General features: G+C 52.3%; 1 protein-coding gene across 1 annotated transcript; it reads right to left on the bottom strand.

The window, feature by feature from the left end:
- Positions 1 to 232: 232 nt before the first annotated feature.
- Positions 233 to 7,830, bottom strand: FAM83C (family with sequence similarity 83 member C). Its single transcript, XM_032350863.1, has 4 exons — positions 6,133 to 7,830; positions 3,874 to 4,041; positions 3,534 to 3,658; positions 233 to 3,036 (listed from the first exon to the last, which is right to left on the bottom strand). Exons 1-4 carry the CDS (start codon positions 6,643 to 6,645, stop codon positions 1,596 to 1,598), a joined length of 2,247 nt encoding a protein of 748 aa, XP_032206754.1. The 5' UTR covers positions 6,646 to 7,830; the 3' UTR covers positions 233 to 1,595.
- Between the last annotated feature and the right edge of the window lie 9,015 nt (positions 7,831 to 16,845).

Genomic DNA, 16,845 nt, shown 5'->3' with positions numbered 1-16,845 from the left:
GTCAAATAAATAAATAAAATATTAAAAAAAGAAAAAAGAATGTCACAATGAAGGTAGAGGGGGCCTGGAGCCCCTGTCCTCCCCCCGCCTCCCCCCACCCCCAGCCCTTCTGCAGCCATCCACTCTCTCTCAGGGAGCCCTCCATAACTGGACTGAACGGTGCCCTTTCCCAGCCCTCAACATGCAGTTCCATAACTCCGCCTTTCTCAGAATACACCAGGCTGCTGCTGGGTCATAGCATGTCTGCCTTTATTGATTTGTATCATGTAAACTGTCCCAGACAGGTGGTGAACTCAGGAAAAGGACATACAACCTGTCAGAACGTGTGCTTCTAGGGACACTCAGCAAACTGTTGTGTGCCTGTGTGTGTGCGTGCGTGTGTGTGTCGGGAGTCTGAGTATCCATGCCCTCTACATTCTCCCCAGCTCATCTCAGACCCACTTCTCCAGTCTTCTCCCTGGCTTCTCTTCAACCGCTTCCTTCTACCAGGAATCCCTCTTCTTCACCATCTGTCCAATCCTCCCCATCCTTCAAGGCCTGGCTCAAAGTCTGCCTCCTTTGAAACTGCTCACCACTCCACCGTCACCACCACTCTCTGCGCTTCCTTCTCCACCATCCATCACTGACTGACCTTTAGTTAGATACATCTTTGTCTTGCCTGCCACCGGCATTTATGCATTTAATCCTTGTCTCCCAGGGACCGAGTCTGATTTACTTGTCAGCCCCATTGTATGCTAGTCCACGGCCAGGTACACAGCTTAGGTCAAAGAAGATACTGGTTGGTGTGTGCAAGTCTGTGTCTGTGTGTGTCTGTGTGTGTGTGTGTGTGTGTGTGTGTGTGTGTGTGGTTACGTGCACATTTATCATCTGTGGTTCCTGAGAGATCTACAGGTGAACTGAATGTATATATTTTGTGTAGCCATTCATTGAGCTGTATAACATTTATTGAATACCTATAACTAGAATTCTGGGTGTTTGGGTTTATCACATGAACCTTTGTGTACTTTCTGTGTGTCTACGGGTGTGCAGTTTGTGGATGTGAACCTCGTCAGTGTATTAATGGCATTTGGAGCATCTCTGTAATGTGCATATTTTGTGTGCAGGGGACATGTGAACTGTTGATAGTAGTGTGCCGTGTGCCAAAACACCATCTTAAGAGTCAGAGACATGGGGTTTGGGCCCTGGCTCTGCCATTGACTTGGATCTCATTCCAACCAAGTCATCAAACTCTCTGGGCCTCAGCTTCCACATTTCTAAGACAGGAAAGATAATATCTATGACCTTAGACATGTATACCTTCTAGAGGTCTATCTTGTAGGATATTATGAGCATGAAGGATGGGAATTAACCAGTGTGAAGTCCCCAGCACAGTGGCAAAGGGCAGGTACTGTGGGTTCCATTTCTGTGTGTGTGTGTGTGTGTGTGTGTGTGTGTGTGTGTGTGAACAATCCCGAGCCCAGTGAGTATTTAACCTGGGCTTCTAGACACCCTCTGCTCTCCATGCAGCCCCTGCTGGAGTGCCCTGGAGTCTGGAACTTTGATAAATCTAGAGTCTAAGTAGATGGAGGAGGGACACGTCTCCGCTGGGAGCAGGACTAGGATTCAAAGCGGCTTCGAAGCAGCTTGAACTTGGACTTGTTGTACTTAGTGATGAGGTCCAGCTTGCTGTGGCCCAAGGTCAGCCGCTTCTCATCCCCAAACAGGCCATTGTTACTGCCATTGTGATGTCCACCTGTGGGGCCCCCGGGGAGGCCAGGCTCAGGTCCTTGCCTGGCACCCTGCAACTGATGATACTTGGTGATGAGGTCCAGCTTACTATGGCCCAGGGTCAGCCGCTTCTCATCCCCAGAGCCCACTCCAGCCTTTCGAGCAGGGCTTGGTCTGGGGAGACCATTGGGCCCGGGTCCCTCGCCCCGGAATGGGCCAAACTTTGTGATGAGGTCCAGCTGGCTGTGGCCCAGTGTCCGTCGTCGCTCATCTTGACCCTGCTTGCCAGCTCTGGCTGAGGAGCTGGCTTCAGGAGGCACTCTGGAGCCCCCACCCTTGGGATACTGTGCCAGGAGGTCCAGTTGGCTGTGGCTGTGGTTCGAGGACAGCCTCTTGTCCTCTGGGGTTCGGTTGCCAGGTCTAGGGGAACCTGACTCAGGGGTACCCCCAGCACCCTGGGTCTGGGGCAGGAGATCCAGCTGGTTGTATCTCTGGTTTGGGGGCAACTTCCTGTCCTCTGGGGCCTGTTCTCCAGGCCAGGGGGAGCTTGAGTTGGGGTTAACCCCAGAATCAGGGCCTCCAGCTTCTCTGGCTCTGGGGAAGGGGACAAGGAGATCCAACTGGCTATGACTCTGACTCAGAGACACCTTCTTCTCCTCCACTGTCTCCAGGGCTGTACCAGGTACCCAGCGACCTCGTTGGGGGCTACACTCCTGGCTTCCCAGAAGCCCATTCTCTGGGAGCCGGGACAGGGCTACAGCCCCCTGGGGGAAGGGGAGGTGGGGGCGTTGGCGAGCAAGCAGAGGTGACCCCACTGCTAGGGTTAAGGGACTAGCACCATTGTGGTTGAGGGCAGGAGAGGACTGGGACCATGGGGACGCCCCCAGCTTGCCTAGATTGGACCTGTAGAGCCCTAGCAGTGAGCCGTGGTTTGAGTCTGACAGCTGGCGTTGCAGAGAGGACTGGCCACTGGCCTCGCGGCGGGCAGGGCCCAGGGATGAGGACACCACACCCTTGTCACTGCAGCCAGCACCTCCCGGTGGAGCGAGGTAAGAGGAGTGGCCCATCAGAGGTGAGCGTTTGATGCTGCTGAGGCTGGTGCTGGAGGGTGAGGAGGAAGTGGGGCTTGGCACAGCGGGCCCGAAGCCCAGGGCCACTGGGGGAGGACACAGTGCCCTAGGAGACACGGGATCCTCGCCACCACAGAAGCCCTCCACAGGCCGAGACTCGGCATACAGACAGCGGAACTCTCGGTCAAAGTCTTCCACGATGCGGCCTCTCAGCTGTAGCACCATGCTAGTGTGGGCCTGGCTGCAAAGCCAGGTGAAGCTGGGGGCAGAGGGTCAGGGTCAGAAGGCCAAGTGCAGAACCCTGGGGTTAGGCAGGGGTCACAACCAGGGGAGGACATCAACCACACCTCCACCACCTTGAGGACCCAGCTGACGCAGAGCTCTGACTTCAGAGCTGAGCTTAGAGGACTTGGGCCCATGGTTCCCCATCTCAGGGCCTCAACTTGCCCATCTGTAAAATAGACTGGGGGCGAGATTCCCTGAAGTCTCCAGTTCTGAGGTACCATAGCCATTTTCTCTGCCAAAAGCACTAAAGCAATCCTTCCACGGGATGACCTCCTCCGGGGTCCAGCTTGGGGCTGTCTTGCTTCCCATACTATCTCCTGAGCCCAGTACTATGCCTGGCAGGGGGCAGCTGCTCAGTCTATGCTGGAAGGGATGGATGAGGGGAGGCCCATTCAAGCTGCCAGACCCCAGGCACCCTCACCAGCCAGTGGCACAGACCCCGGCCCCTTTCTGCGGGTCCCACATGCTCACCTGTAGCTGCCCGCCACCACCTGCTCACAGTCGATGACGACAAACTTCTCCAGGGCCTGCCCCGTGAAGCGACGGCCTGCCTTGCTGCAGTAAGTATCCCCACACGTGCTGCGCACACGCATATTCTAGGCCAAGGACAGAGGGAGGTTGGTTGTTGACCTTGAGACAATGGGACTCAAGCCCTGTCTAAATCCCACGCAGTCTCTAACCTTAAACAGCGAAGGGAACGCAGTTGCCCACTCCCCTCGACCCCCAATGTTTCCTGACAACCCAACTGACCCTTCTTCCCTCGCCAACTCCCCACCCCACCCCTTGGTTACTGCCCCTGTCCCTCACTGACCGGCAGGTGCCCCCCATTGAGGTCCATCTTGTAGCACATCTCCAGGAAGTGCCTGAGGTGCTCCTGGGCCAGAAGCAGGTAGACGGGGACACCACGCCGGCTCGAGGCCTCCATGAGGTCACATAGAAGCTCCATGTCAGTGAACACGTCCATCACCACGGCCACCACCTGGGAGATGTAAGGGAAACTCAGTCCTGCCCGGAACATTGCCCAGTGCAGGGCTAGGAACTGGGGTCCAGGAAAAGAGAATTGGGCTTAACATCGGGAGGCTGGAGCCTGGGAAAACATCTGGACTGAAAGGGCTTATTAACAACAACAACTCTCCTTAACTGAGACACATGGAGGGTCCCCTGTCTTGAATGCCCAGAATCTGAAAATTTCTATGTGCATATCTTTGAGGACAGAGTGTTTATCTGTCCTGAGCTTCTCAAAGAGGCCCAGAGCGGGAAAGGAGCCAGAAGCAGAACGGAGACCCTGATTCCCAATGTACCTCACACTCTCCCACTAGCTCCAGGACTAGCTCTGTCGGCGGTTCCCTCCGCAAGAATTAGAGCTGCAAGCCAGTTATTGGGATCCTCAAGCCCTTTGCCAGACCTGCCTCAGTTTCCCTGTGAAGCTGCAGAGGTCTGGCATGGCTTCCCATACCCATGGACTCCCTCACTTCCACCCACACCAGGTGGAACCAAGTTTTCTGCTCGGTTGTGGGGCTGGGGCTTGTGGTCTCCTCCTACAATGGACTGTCTCAGAGAAGCCCTGAAAAAAAATCCTTGCACCATCAAGCCCCCAACTGCCCCTTCTTCCTGTTGCGTACACATGCTGCGAGAGCGCCTCTCCTCGTCCAGGCTGAGTCAAGAGGTGCAAGACAAAGAGCCCCAGTTCTGGAGCCAGACAGAACGGGGTTCGAATCTGCACTCTGCTACTTGCTAGTGATGTGGACTTGGGCGAGTTGCTTTACCTCTGGGGGGCCTCAATCTCCTCATCTGTTAAATGGGGATAATGGGAGCTCTATGTCATAGTTCTGGGGGTTAGATGTGAAAATACTCCACACACGACAAGCACTCAACAAATGTTCCCTGCCTCCTGCCTGCTTAACAAACAAGGACATTGGCCTACAAGAAAAGGAAACACTTCCCAAGGTCACTAAGACAGTCAGTGGCAGCCCAGAGTGGAAGCATGGTTCCGGGCCCAAATGATAGGGGTGGGGGGTCTGGATGGGGTTAAGGATCCCTCCTTGTCACAGGCCTGGCCAGGGGTCAGGGGAAGAAGGTCAGGTAGGGAAGATCAAAGGGACAGGAGTGACAACAGCAGCCACTTCACTAATAACCCCATTCCCAGTGCTAATCAAGCCTGGCCCTCCCCTGCCTGGGGCACAGGTAGGTTTGCCAGGGAGGCTCTGGAGGTAAGTGAGATTCCCAACGTGCTGGCTCCTGATCTCTGCAGCTGGTATCCTCTGGGCTGCTCCCCAGACAAAGACATGGAGTCTAACTCACCTCAAATCCTTCTTGGGGTCATCTGATCCATGCCCCTGCCTCCTGAGTCGGAGATCAGGGCTCGGGAATGAGGCCATGTCTGTGGCTGGAGCCTTCCTAGGTACTGACCACCAGTACCAGCTCTTTTCCTTCTCTTTCTCCTGAGCCCTAATCCCCAACCCTGAGCCCAGAAGCCTCCATTCCTCTTCCCTTTGGGTGCAAAACAGAAAGCCCAGCCCTCCAATGCCATGCTGCAGCCCAGGCACCAGTGCCCCTTCCCTGCTCCCAGCCCAGCTGGAGATGCAGTGGGTGAAGGGTGAGGTGTGGCTGGTGATAGGTCCTAGAAGGCAGCGGCCTCCCCCTAAACTATCTATTTCACCAACTGATTGGACCTCCCTGGACAAGTTCCAACCCCTCTCTAGCCTCAGTTTCCTGCTCTGAAAGTCAAGGTGGTGACTCAAATGTTCACAAGGCTGGAGTTCTTAGTTTGGATCATAAACCTTTTTGAGACTCTGATAAAGACCAAGGACCCTCTCCCAAGAAAGATGCAGAGGATCTCTCCCTGTAGTATACACAGTCGTGCGTGCATATCCAGCATGTTCGTGGTCGAATGATCTTGAGTGCCAGGCAGTTACCAAGGTAAGTAAAACACATGCCCACCCTCCAGAGCAGAGGTTCTAGTCCAGTGCTGTCCCTAGGCTACTGTATGGCCTTGGGGTTGATCCCTTTCCCTCCCTGGGCCTCAGTTACCACATCTGTGAAATTATGCCAGAAGAGATAAGGCCCTTACCGTGCGGGCCTGGCTGAAGAGAAAACGCAGAAGGTCCTTGATGTTCTTGGCCTTGTCCCGCTGGAAGTGGACCACAGCCTGGGTGGGGCTGAAGCCTGTGGCCTGTGGAACCTCAGGCCAGCCCAAGTCCAGGTCTGGGGGGTCAACATCGGAGGCCATGGGGAAGTAAGTGCCCGAGGTGACTTCAGAGAGCAGGCTGAGGCGGTCAGGCCCTGAGGCTTCAGGTCCCTGGGCCTCGCTGAGCTCAGGGCCCCCATGCACATGGCTGGTCATGTAGTCCATGTCCAGAGCGCTCAGGAAGGGCAGCTCCCGCTCCTCGGAGATGACCCGCAGGTAGGCAGCTTCGCCCCGCTCCAGAAGGGCATCGGCTGCCAGCCGGGCCGCCTCACTATGCTGGAGCACCAGCGGTGAGGCCTCCCGCCACCACGGCCGCTTCAGCTCCTCCACCCGGCCCCGCAGGGCTCCCGCCATGCCCTGGGCTCCCAAGTCCCCCGGCCCAAGGCTTCCGAACATGCCTGCCCACCGGCTGCCCTCACCCTCCAGCAGGTTCCATGGCCTGCACCCTGGGGCTGGCTGCAGCAGGAGAAACACACTAACAGAAGCACTGCCTGCCCGCCCGCCCTCTATGTGCCAAGGCCCCCAACCTGTTGCTACTCTAAGTCAGAGCCACGCTCCGCCCCATTGCCCCTGGCCTCTAGAACTTGTCAGGTCAGCCTCACCTGTCTGCCTGTTGTTGAGACTCGCCCGCCCAGGGAAATGGCGGGGCCAGGCCCTTAGCACACACTCCTGCCCACCCCCACCCCGGCCCCACCCCGGCATCATCTGCTCCATCCCCACCAGCCTCCTAGCAAGTTTCCTCCAAACCCTCACCTTCCAGAGCCCCCAGGAAGGTTGGCTTATGATCCAGATGGACCCAGGCATTCTCGGGGACAAGCGTGCACACACACACACATCATACACACCAGGGTGGGCAAATGACTCAAGACATGGAGACAAAGGCGTGAACACACAGGAGACAGGCTGACCCACGGACAGCTGACACACGGACGTGAAATACAGGCTGACATACGTAGACCGCACATTTTGATCAAACTCATGTAAGCAAACCTGAATGCTAATTCAGAGACTAGCCATAACCCCAACCCATGGTGTATCCTTGGTATCCCAAGCCTTGATATGCCTGCACACAGGCCCTAAATAAGAATCAAACAGAGTGTCACAGAGAACTGTCAACATCAACACCTGTCTGTCCCGCATCTGGGCCTCTGCTCCCATCATGGCTCTGCCACACTCTACCTCCATTACTGCGACCCCCATCCTGGCTCTGAGCCCACTCTCCAAGGGCCTAGAGCAGGGGCTTTCACCCTAGTCCCCAGGAATAGTGGGGAAATGTTCAAATGCAGATCCCCAAGCTCCAGCCATCTGAGATTCAAATCCAGAAAGTCTGAGTAAGTTTCTGGAGCCTGCTTTTTATATTTATACTTACCCTGGCACACCTGGGGCAGTGGGTCCAGGCCCATTCCTGAGAAACACTATTCCAGATGGCTAAGTTTCTGACACCCTCCATTTCAGGGATGCTCCTGGCCTACTGTGGGCCACACCGCAGCCTTCCTCCCCAACTCAGGGGCTGAGTATTAAATGTTAGTAAGAGGGGAGGCTGGATGGCTCATTGGGTTAAAGCCTCTGCCTTTGGCTCAGGTCATGATCCCAGAGTCCTGGGATCGAGCCCTGCATTGGGCTCTCTGCTCAGCGGGGAGCCTGCTTCCTCTCCTTGCTTCTCTGCCTGCTTGTGATTTCTTTCTGTCAAATAAATAAATAAAAATCTTTTTAAAAAATAAAATGTTAGTAAGAAAGGTTTCAGAGGATGGGGGCAACTTCAAGGTCGGGAGGCAAACAGAGCAGGCAGGTTTCTGTTCTCTGCCCCTGAAAAAAGACCAGAGTCCTCAGTAGCCTAAGAGGCTTTGTTCTGGAGAAGAGGAGTCAGCAGATGGCGGTTAGTTTAGGATGCAGGCCAGGCAGACGTGGCCACAACAGTGCACAGTGTCAGCTCGCGGTATCCCCCTTCTGAGGAGGAACAAGCTCTGATGACGGCCTGGAGAGAAGACCAAACACCTTGTATAAGGTGTATAAGGTGTAAATACCTTGTATAAGGTCTTACAACCTTGTATAATACTGATTGCCCTTGCTTTATCTGGCCTGTGATCATGTTCACACCAGACGCAGGTCCTTATGTCTACTGAGCCTCACATAGGGCCCCTCACATTCATGGCAGGGGGCAGAGAGATTTAGGGGTTCCTGTGTCGAGCTGAGCCCTGGGACCAAAGATGAATGGGGCTGGAGCTTTGTCTTTGAGGAACCTTAGAAGGGAGGAGCCCTGGGGTCAGTGTAAGGCCAGGAGGTGAAATGCTGGGCCATTCTACCACATTCCAGGGGCAGGGGCAGAAATTGGAGCACCAGGGGCTCTAAGGAGGCCCCTCCCTAGGGGAGGGGAGGCCACGTGAAGGGTGGGCGGTTGAGTAAGCAAAGCCAGACCGTAGGAGGGTAATGAGCTGTGGGGGGGTATCCAAGGAGGCAGGCCTTCATTAGGGCCTTATCTCCAGATTTGTTGAGGGGGAGAACCGGGGCCTTATCTGGGTTGGAGAAGCGCTCCTGTGTTTATCCCTCGGTGTTCACACATCTATCTGATGAGACATATTTTGGGCTTTTTAAAAATTATTTTTAATTGTGGCAAAATACAACATAAAGTTTACCATCTTAACCATTTTCAAGCCTACAGTTCAGTAGCACGCAGTACATTCATAGTTACCCAACCATCACCACCATCCCCGGCCAGAACTTTTTCATCTTCCCCAGTCGAAACTCTGTACCCTTAATTAAACACCAACTCCCCATTCCCTCCTCTCCCCCAGCCTCTGGCAACCACCACTCTACTTTCTGACTCTATAGATATGACCACGCTAAGCATCTCATCTAAGTGGAATTTTGTGTGTGTGTGTGTGTGTGTGTGTGTGTGACGGGCATATTTCACTTAGCATAATGTCCTCTGGGTTCATCCATGTTGGAGCTGAAGTCAGAACTTTCTTCCTCTTTAAGACTGAATAATATCCCATTGTGTGTAGTAGACCACACTGCGTATCCATTCATCATGCTTGGGTTGTTTCCACCTTCTGATTATTGTGAATGCTGCTGCTTAAGTGTGGGTGTACAAATTTGGCTCTAGATTTTTGTTTATTTCCTTCCATGGCCATGTTTGTATTTGATTCTCTCTCTCTTGGCTGCCTGGGTGGCTCAGTGGGTTAAGAGGCAGGTCATGATCCCAGGGTCCTGGGACTGAGTCTTGCATTGAGCTCCCCCCTCTCAGCAGAGAGCCTGCTTCTCCCTCTCCCTCTGCCTGCTGCTCTACCTACTTGTGCTCTCTCTCAAATAAAATCTTTTAAAAAAATCCTCTCTTTTAAGATCTTATTTGAGAGAGAGCACGGGTGAGGGGAAGGGACACAGAAAAAGGGACAAGCAGACTCCCCATTGAGCAGGGAGTCTAATGTGGGATATGGGGGCTTGATCCTAGGACCCCGAGATCACAACCTGAGCTGAAGACAGACGCTTAACCAAAATGAGCCACCTGGGTACCCCCTAATCTTTTTTTTCTTTCTTTCTTTTTTTTTTTTTTAAGTAAGCTCTATGCCCAGTGTTGGACTTGAACTCACAACCCGGAGATCAGGAGTTACATGCTCTACAGACTGAGCCAGCCACGCACCCCTAAGATTCTATTTTGGTAAGAAAAGAAAGAGAGAGAGAGAGGAAGGGAGGAAGGAAGGAAGGAAACAAACACTGAATATTGGTGATTTCATATGGCCCAACTCAACGTATCCACATATGCCCATGCATAACCTTATGTACCTGTGCACATCTGTAAGCGTATGCACGGTCTCTGATGTTTGCATGTCTGCTTGGCTGTTTTTAAGTAATCATTTGTCAGTGTGTGTTTACCTGTGCACGCGTCAGTGTCTGTGCACTTGTGTGCACGTCTGGGTGCAGAGCTATCTGTGTGCATGAGTGTCTGGGCAGTAGTGGAGGTCTTGGACCCCAACCCTGGAATGTGGTAGAGGGAGCTCACCAGAGAAAGGCAGGGATGCACGACTGAAGTGACAAGGGCCCCAAGGTATCCCTGACATCCCGATCCTGAAAGCCTGCAAATCAAATCAAACTCCCCAGGTGGCAAGACTGGCCACCCTTCCTACAGGCTGACGGGGTAAAGGGCCATGGGTGGGGAGAGGGGTGTATCCTGGCCTCCGGGCTGGGCCTCAGGCGGAGACCCAACGCGAAAGATAGTAAAGCCCAGCCCCTGGCTGCAGTGTGCTGGCACGGGCCCCTTAATAACTGTTATTAAAAGGACGAAAAATACTGTCAAGTCCAGGAGATGTGTCAGGCGCCTGCCTGGCATCATTCTGCCATCCTGGGGGCCATTTAGCTCTGTCTGTTGTCTTTTTTTTTTTGGTTAAGATTTTACTTATTTATTTGAGAGTGACACACAGCGAAAGAAAGGGAACACAAGACGGAGAGGGAGGGGGAGAAGCAGGTTTCCCATGCAGCCAGAAGCCCGATGCGGGGCTCTATCCCAGGATCCTGGGATCATGACCTGAGCCAAAGGCAGACGCTTAATGACTGAACCACCCAGACACCCTGTCTGTCGTCTCCTATAAGGCAAGAGGCGCCTGGACAGGTGATTGTCCCATTAGGGATGGTAGGAGCAGGGGATGGGCTGTAGATGGTCAGTTGCAGGCTGCTCCCATGCCAACACTGCCACATACATTTCATGTGGCACTTCTGGGTCACTGGAGACAACATTCCCTGGTCGAGCCGCCAGGGATAGGAAAGCCATTGTGCGCCCAAATCCCTTGAATCAAGGTGAAGTGATGTGGGAGTTAAAGACCCAGGAACATGCGGTGAGGGGTCCCCGAGCTAGATAGCAAAGGATGAGAAAGACTGGAGGTTGTGCAAAATGACAAGCAGGACATTCCCAGGAGGAGGACTAGAGGGGCGAGGGTACGGCTGTGAAGGAAGATGGGGGTGATGGGAAAGGCCCTCTGGAGCCACACTCCGCAGAGGGCCCAGCTAAGTTGTTGGCTCTCATTGTACAGACCATGTGCAAGGCTGGCAAGATTCCTAGAGCTGTGTTTTAGGATTATTTACCAAGCAGCCCCCGACAGGGAGAGTGGCCCGAAGCACTAGACTCCCAGAAACAACCCAGATGGGTGTGGTCCTCTGTTCTTGAGCACCGCACAGGCCTTCAGGAGCCCCCACGCCCACCCCCGGCTCTGGAACATAATGGGTACCTTGAACAATCACAACTCTTGAGTCACCTTGGCTTAATCTGTAAAATGGGACCAACATCACCTCTTTCACCAGGTCTTTGCGAGGAATAAATGGGCTCTTCCATGGGAAGTGCCTGAGAGGAGTAGTTCAGTAGGTGCTGGATTCGAGAGCTTTCTCAGGCCATGAAAGGGTGGGTGCTTGGTGGAGGCCTGAAGACACATGAAGCAGCAACCAGAGGCGCTCCCCTCGTCAGTTGCTGCCCTTTCTAGACCGAAGGCCGGCTCTGAATGTGAACATGGCCCTCTGGCTGTGTCCGTGGAGTGTGGCTCTGAGATTTGGTCTCTTATTCCGGTTCAGAGGAGGCAAGGTCCTCTCCTCACTCTCCTACACAGATAAGCATTCTGGCAGGCAGATCACGGGAATGAGGATTTGGGCGTTCTATCTTGGACAGGTAGCTATGTCTGGGTTCTAGCCTGCAAACCTTGGGATGACGGCTAGCCATTCATTCACCTATCCCATCGGTGGGGGGAGACTTGTCCCCACTAGTATTTCCATACAGGGAGGGAATTCCCACTCCACTCTCCTGGGGTGGGTGTGTGAGAGGACTGCCCCCCTCCCTTTTCTCTTCACTCAGCCTTCCAGTCCAAGGGAGGCGGCTTGTCTGGTGTCACGGAAGGTGGCTGAATCCTTCTGCTCCACCCCCAACCCCTTCTCTCTTTTTTTGTTCTGTTGTAGGCAAAGACAGCATATTCTTCATTGATCTACAGGGTAAACTTTTAGAAGAAGTTCTGTCCCTGTAACGAGGAGGGAGAGGTCTGCTCCTTGGGGGGTGTGGAGGCGAGCATGGTTCGTTTTAAGAGGTTTTTGGGTTTTCTTTCTTTTTTTTTTTTTTAAGATTTAGGGGCGCCTGGGTAGCTCAGTCAGTTAACCCTCTGCCTTCTGCTCAGGTCATGATCCCAGGGTCCTGGGATCGAGCCCCACATCGGGCTCTCTGCTCATCGGAGAGCCTGCTTCTCCCTCTCCCTCTGCCTGCCGTTCCACCTGCTTGTGCTCTGTCAGATAAATAAAATCTTTTTTTTTTTTTAAATAAAGATTTATTTACTCATTTTAGACAGAGAGTGCCCGTGCACAAGAGCCAGGGGAGGGGCAGAAGGAGAGAAAGGAGGAGAGAGGCAGACTCCTGGCTGAGCGTAGAGCCTGACTCTGGGGCTCAATCCCACAAACCCGAGGTCATGATCTAAGCTGAAATCAAGAGCTGGACAATCAGCTAACTGAGCCACCCAGGCATCCCAAGTTTTAGGTTATTAACAACCACATTTGACCAGAGAAAAACTACATTCTTTAATCAGATTTGTCAGAAATATTGGTTAAAAAACAGTTTTCATGTCTGTCTGTCTCTTATGTCTTATTTCTCAGTTCATTTTGAACTTGGGAGGAGATATTATCTAATGATCTCTTAAGCCCCCAACATTACTGGTCCAGCTTCCTTACCCTCCCCATCCTACCCCAACCCCTCCTCTCCCTCTGTCCATCCAGTTCATCCAACATGTATTTAATGCCTCTTTTAGGCCAGCACTGTGGTCCCAAAGATGAGTAAGACTTGGTCTCTGCCCTGGAGGAACTCACAGTTTAGTGGGGAAGGAAGACTCATAAATAATTATAAGCCACAGGTTAAGCCAAGGTATAAACCAAGTGCTTTGAGGTTTATAGCTCATGACCCATTCTAGAACCTTAGAGGAACCATGTCTCCACCTCCCCATCCCCAATGAGGGTAAAGCCCTGCGGCAGGCTTTTTCTCAGATGGTGACTGGGAGGTGAAGGAGCCATTTCTGTCAACAGGGAGAGATAAATTTAGGGAAGAAACAAGCCAGCACAGGCCTGTGGCTCTAGTTCACAACTGTGAAACCTGGAGTGAGTCTCTCAGGACCACAGCCTCCCATGTGTGATGTTAAGAAGGCTGGGCTGGAGGTCTCCAAGTCTCTTCCAGCACTCATATATTCCATCACCTTTTTCCCCCCATCACTTTTTGATATTACTGGTCAGTACTTGAAGACTCCCTTCCTGGGAATTCTCCAGTCAGGATCTCTAGGACTTTCTCTCCCCTTAGTAGTGAATAGGTTCACCGGAATGGCTCAAGGGAAGTCTTCTGGAAGCCACAGATGATTTGTGATGGCTGGTTAACACAGGGGCAGGGGTGAATGGGCACAGGATCATGGCCAGGGGCTTGGCTTACCCCTCCCTAAGCCCAAACCCAGTGGTGGGGGTGGGCAAGGCATAGTGGGATGCTGTGGGATGGCTATAAGAGGGCAGAGCCAGAGTAAGTACGGGAGGACTTCTCCCAAGGGAAGAGTTCAAACGTTTTGGGACTGTCTTGTTCTCTGCCCACAGACCTGCCAGCTCCCCCCACCCCGCCTTCCTTTCCCCTTCACCTCAATGGCCAATAATTCTTGGTTCCCTGGGCATCGAGACCAGCATGGACTGGTCTTTCCCCCCAGCCCTCACCTCAGAAATCCCTTGTCTCCATCTGGCCCCAATCTCTGGTCATAGGAAAAATTTCCCTCCCTCCCTCCAAAGCCAGGCCCTTGTTCTCAAGGCCAGGCTCCCACTTCCAAAGGGATCTAATGATTCCTAACATTTACGGGGGTCTCCTACTCCACTGAGTGCTTTACATTTGGTCAGGCTCCTCCTCACCCCCATGCACATCTTCAGCCTTCTTCCATTCTGCAAAAAAAGTGTAGTTCTTACCCTACTCTCCTAACTCCTGCCCAATTTTTCTCCATTTCTTTTCAGCTAGGCACCTACCAAGATATCACAGCCACTGCCATACTGTGCCTTCTCAACCCTTTGCAATCTCTGCATTCTCTCAAAAAGTCTTGTTCCTGTAATATTCTAAAGCCTGAGCCTCAGTTACTTACTCCCTGGCCCCGACTCTGCAGCATGCAGCATTAAGAACGTCCTCCTCCTGGAAGCTTCCTCTCCCTTGACTTCTACTCCAGCCTCTATTTCCTGTGCTGGTTCCTGCTCTTCCTGCTTCTCCCCACCCACCCTACCCTCCTGTCCCCATAGCACCTACCCTGGGATGCTTTCTCCCACACCCATCCTAGCCCCTGGCCAGCCCTCTACATTTCACCTCTGGGAGCTCATCCATTTTCATGACTTCAAGTGCCCCTTCTACATGAAAGACAAAGCCAAAATCCTTAGCCCCTCCACCCTAATCACCCCCTGACATCCAGCTCCTCTCTTGCCCTCCCTGGGGCACCTTCCGCCAGACTGGCTCCCATACAGTTACAACCAACACACAGCAAAAGCAATGGAGTGGGGCTCAAGACAGGAGACTGGTCAGCTTTGCTACAGAGCCACCTCGTACCAGTTTGGGGCTTCTTCTCAGGGGATCTGTTCCCCTATTGCATGATGGGTGCAATAATCCCCGCCCTGTCTATCCCATAGCATAATGTGGCAATTGGAAAAAACACAGTACAGGGCTTTTTTTTTTTTAAAGCTTCCGTCTTCTGCCTGACATTGCCATCTCCTGGTTCCCAGGAGAGCTCCAGATGGCTTTCTACAGGCTGTATGTGCAGGGAGGTATCAAAGTCCCCAGGACTTCTCTGCAATGTCTCTGGGGTTTGAGCTTCCCTCTGAGTTCCTACAATCACCCCCCAGCCCCTCAAGCCTAGATGGCTGGTTCCTGACTGAGCCGATCTACCTTGCACACGGCTGTACATCTTCACCCCCAGCAGGTCTCTGTCCTTACCCAGAATGCCTGCCAGCTGCAGAGTTACCCAGCTTTCCCCCTACTCGTGGCCCCACCCAGCTCTCCTGCAACCTTTTCTGCCCTTAACAAACCACTCAGCTGGTCCACTTGAGTCTGAAGAAGCTTCCTATTCTGTGCCGTCCCCCAGGCAGCTCCCCATTTCCTGTTTTTCTTTCCACCCACCTAAACCTTGCCCATCCTCTATGTCCCGACTCCCTTCGAGGCTCTTCTGAGGTCTAACCCCCTTGTTCTGATTTTTCCTGTTAGTACAAGAACGTGTCCACACAAGCCCATGTAGCTGGAGTATCACTGAAGGCGTCCTTTCACTTTTTAGCTGTGTAGCACATGGTCCTTTTCTCCATCCAGTACTCCTTCTCTGAAACTAAGCGCACTGGACTTGGGAGTTCTGCACACACCCCCTGCCCCAGCTTCATGTAATTTCCCTCAATGAAGGAGGAGCTTAGTAACACCGCACAGATTTGTCACTGAAGATTAAAACAGAAAACAAGTAAAAATACCAAGCAGTGTCTGACACAGAACAGAAATGCAAAAAATACTGGCTGAACTGGGGCCTTGGCTTTAATCTCAGCTTGATTTAAGAAACAGTAATCATTTATGGTTCTCAAACTTACAGGCAAAACTGAAATCTTAGAGATATTATTCACTGCAGTGTTTGGTGTTTCTCATTTAACATCCCTATAATACATTCTTCTCTGAAACATTTCTTCTGGTGAATAAGTATACTTTCCTTTATGTGACAATGAGAACGCTTAGAACTTTCTCGCATTTCTGCCTTTGATTATACTCGGTTGCAGATTTCCTTGCTGACCTGTGGGGGGCAGTGTGGGATGGGGAGAGAGCAAGGGCCCTGCGGTTGGAAGATGGGGACTGGGGCACACTGGGCCCCTTCTTCCTGAAGCTGGATAACCTGAGCCTTGGTCCCCTCACCTGTGGAGAGGGGTTAAGAATGATGAGGATACCTATTTTACAGAACCACTGAGATAATATCTTGAAACTACTTTATAAATTACCCCAAAAATCTCATGAAAATTGGTTATTAGCGGTACAGGTTTTCTGACATGATTATTTCCCTTTCCCACCTCTCAATACTTGCATCTTATCTTTTAAACTTTGTTCTAATCATGTTGTAGTTTTACTATAACTGTGTCTTTTGATTTGCTGTGATCCTTTCTGGAAGTAAAAATAAATGACAAATTTATTTCTAAAGAGCAATCTCCCTGAGGGCAAAAAATGTCCTTCACTTGTTTTGTGTAATAACAATTTACAGCAGAAACATGTATAGCTACAGGGACGCCTTGCTGGCCCCGTCAGTGGAGCATGAGACTTTTGGTCTGCAGGTTTCGAGTTTGAGCCCCACGTTGGTGTGGAGATTACTTAAAAGAGGGAGAGAAAGAAAAACATGTAGCTACAGAATGAACATTTAGCTTTCGTGCCTATGCAAAGGCCAGTGGAGGTACTTTGTACTGAATTGTTAAAATAAGCTGAACTGCAGGTCAGAGAATGATCCAGAAAGGGACTTTTTCGTGGGGCTTGTACTGATAATTGACGGATGATCTAATCATGCATTCCTTCTTTCATTTGTCCAAGCCTATACTGATGCCTATTGTGAGCCAGGTGCTCCTGGGGCA

This window comes from Mustela erminea, chromosome 7, assembly GCF_009829155.1.
Source record: "Mustela erminea isolate mMusErm1 chromosome 7, mMusErm1.Pri, whole genome shotgun sequence".
In the NCBI taxonomy this organism is placed as follows: Eukaryota; Metazoa; Chordata; class Mammalia; order Carnivora; family Mustelidae; genus Mustela; species Mustela erminea.
Note: the sequence above shows the minus strand (reverse complement) of the source record. Positions and strands in the feature narration are given on the sequence as shown.

Coding starts and splice junctions, on each gene's coding strand:
- FAM83C (XM_032350863.1), bottom strand. CDS start 6,645: ATGTTCGGAAGCCTTGGGCCGGGGGACTTGGGAGCCCAGGGCATGGCG. Junction 4,042..6,132: donor TCTTCAGCCAGGCCCGCACG/GTAAGGGCCTTA, acceptor TACATCTCCCAG/GTGGTGGCCGTGGTGATGGA. Junction 3,037..3,533: donor GTGGTGGCGGGCAGCTACAG/GTGAGCATGTGG, acceptor CTCTGCCCCCAG/CTTCACCTGGCTTTGCAGCC.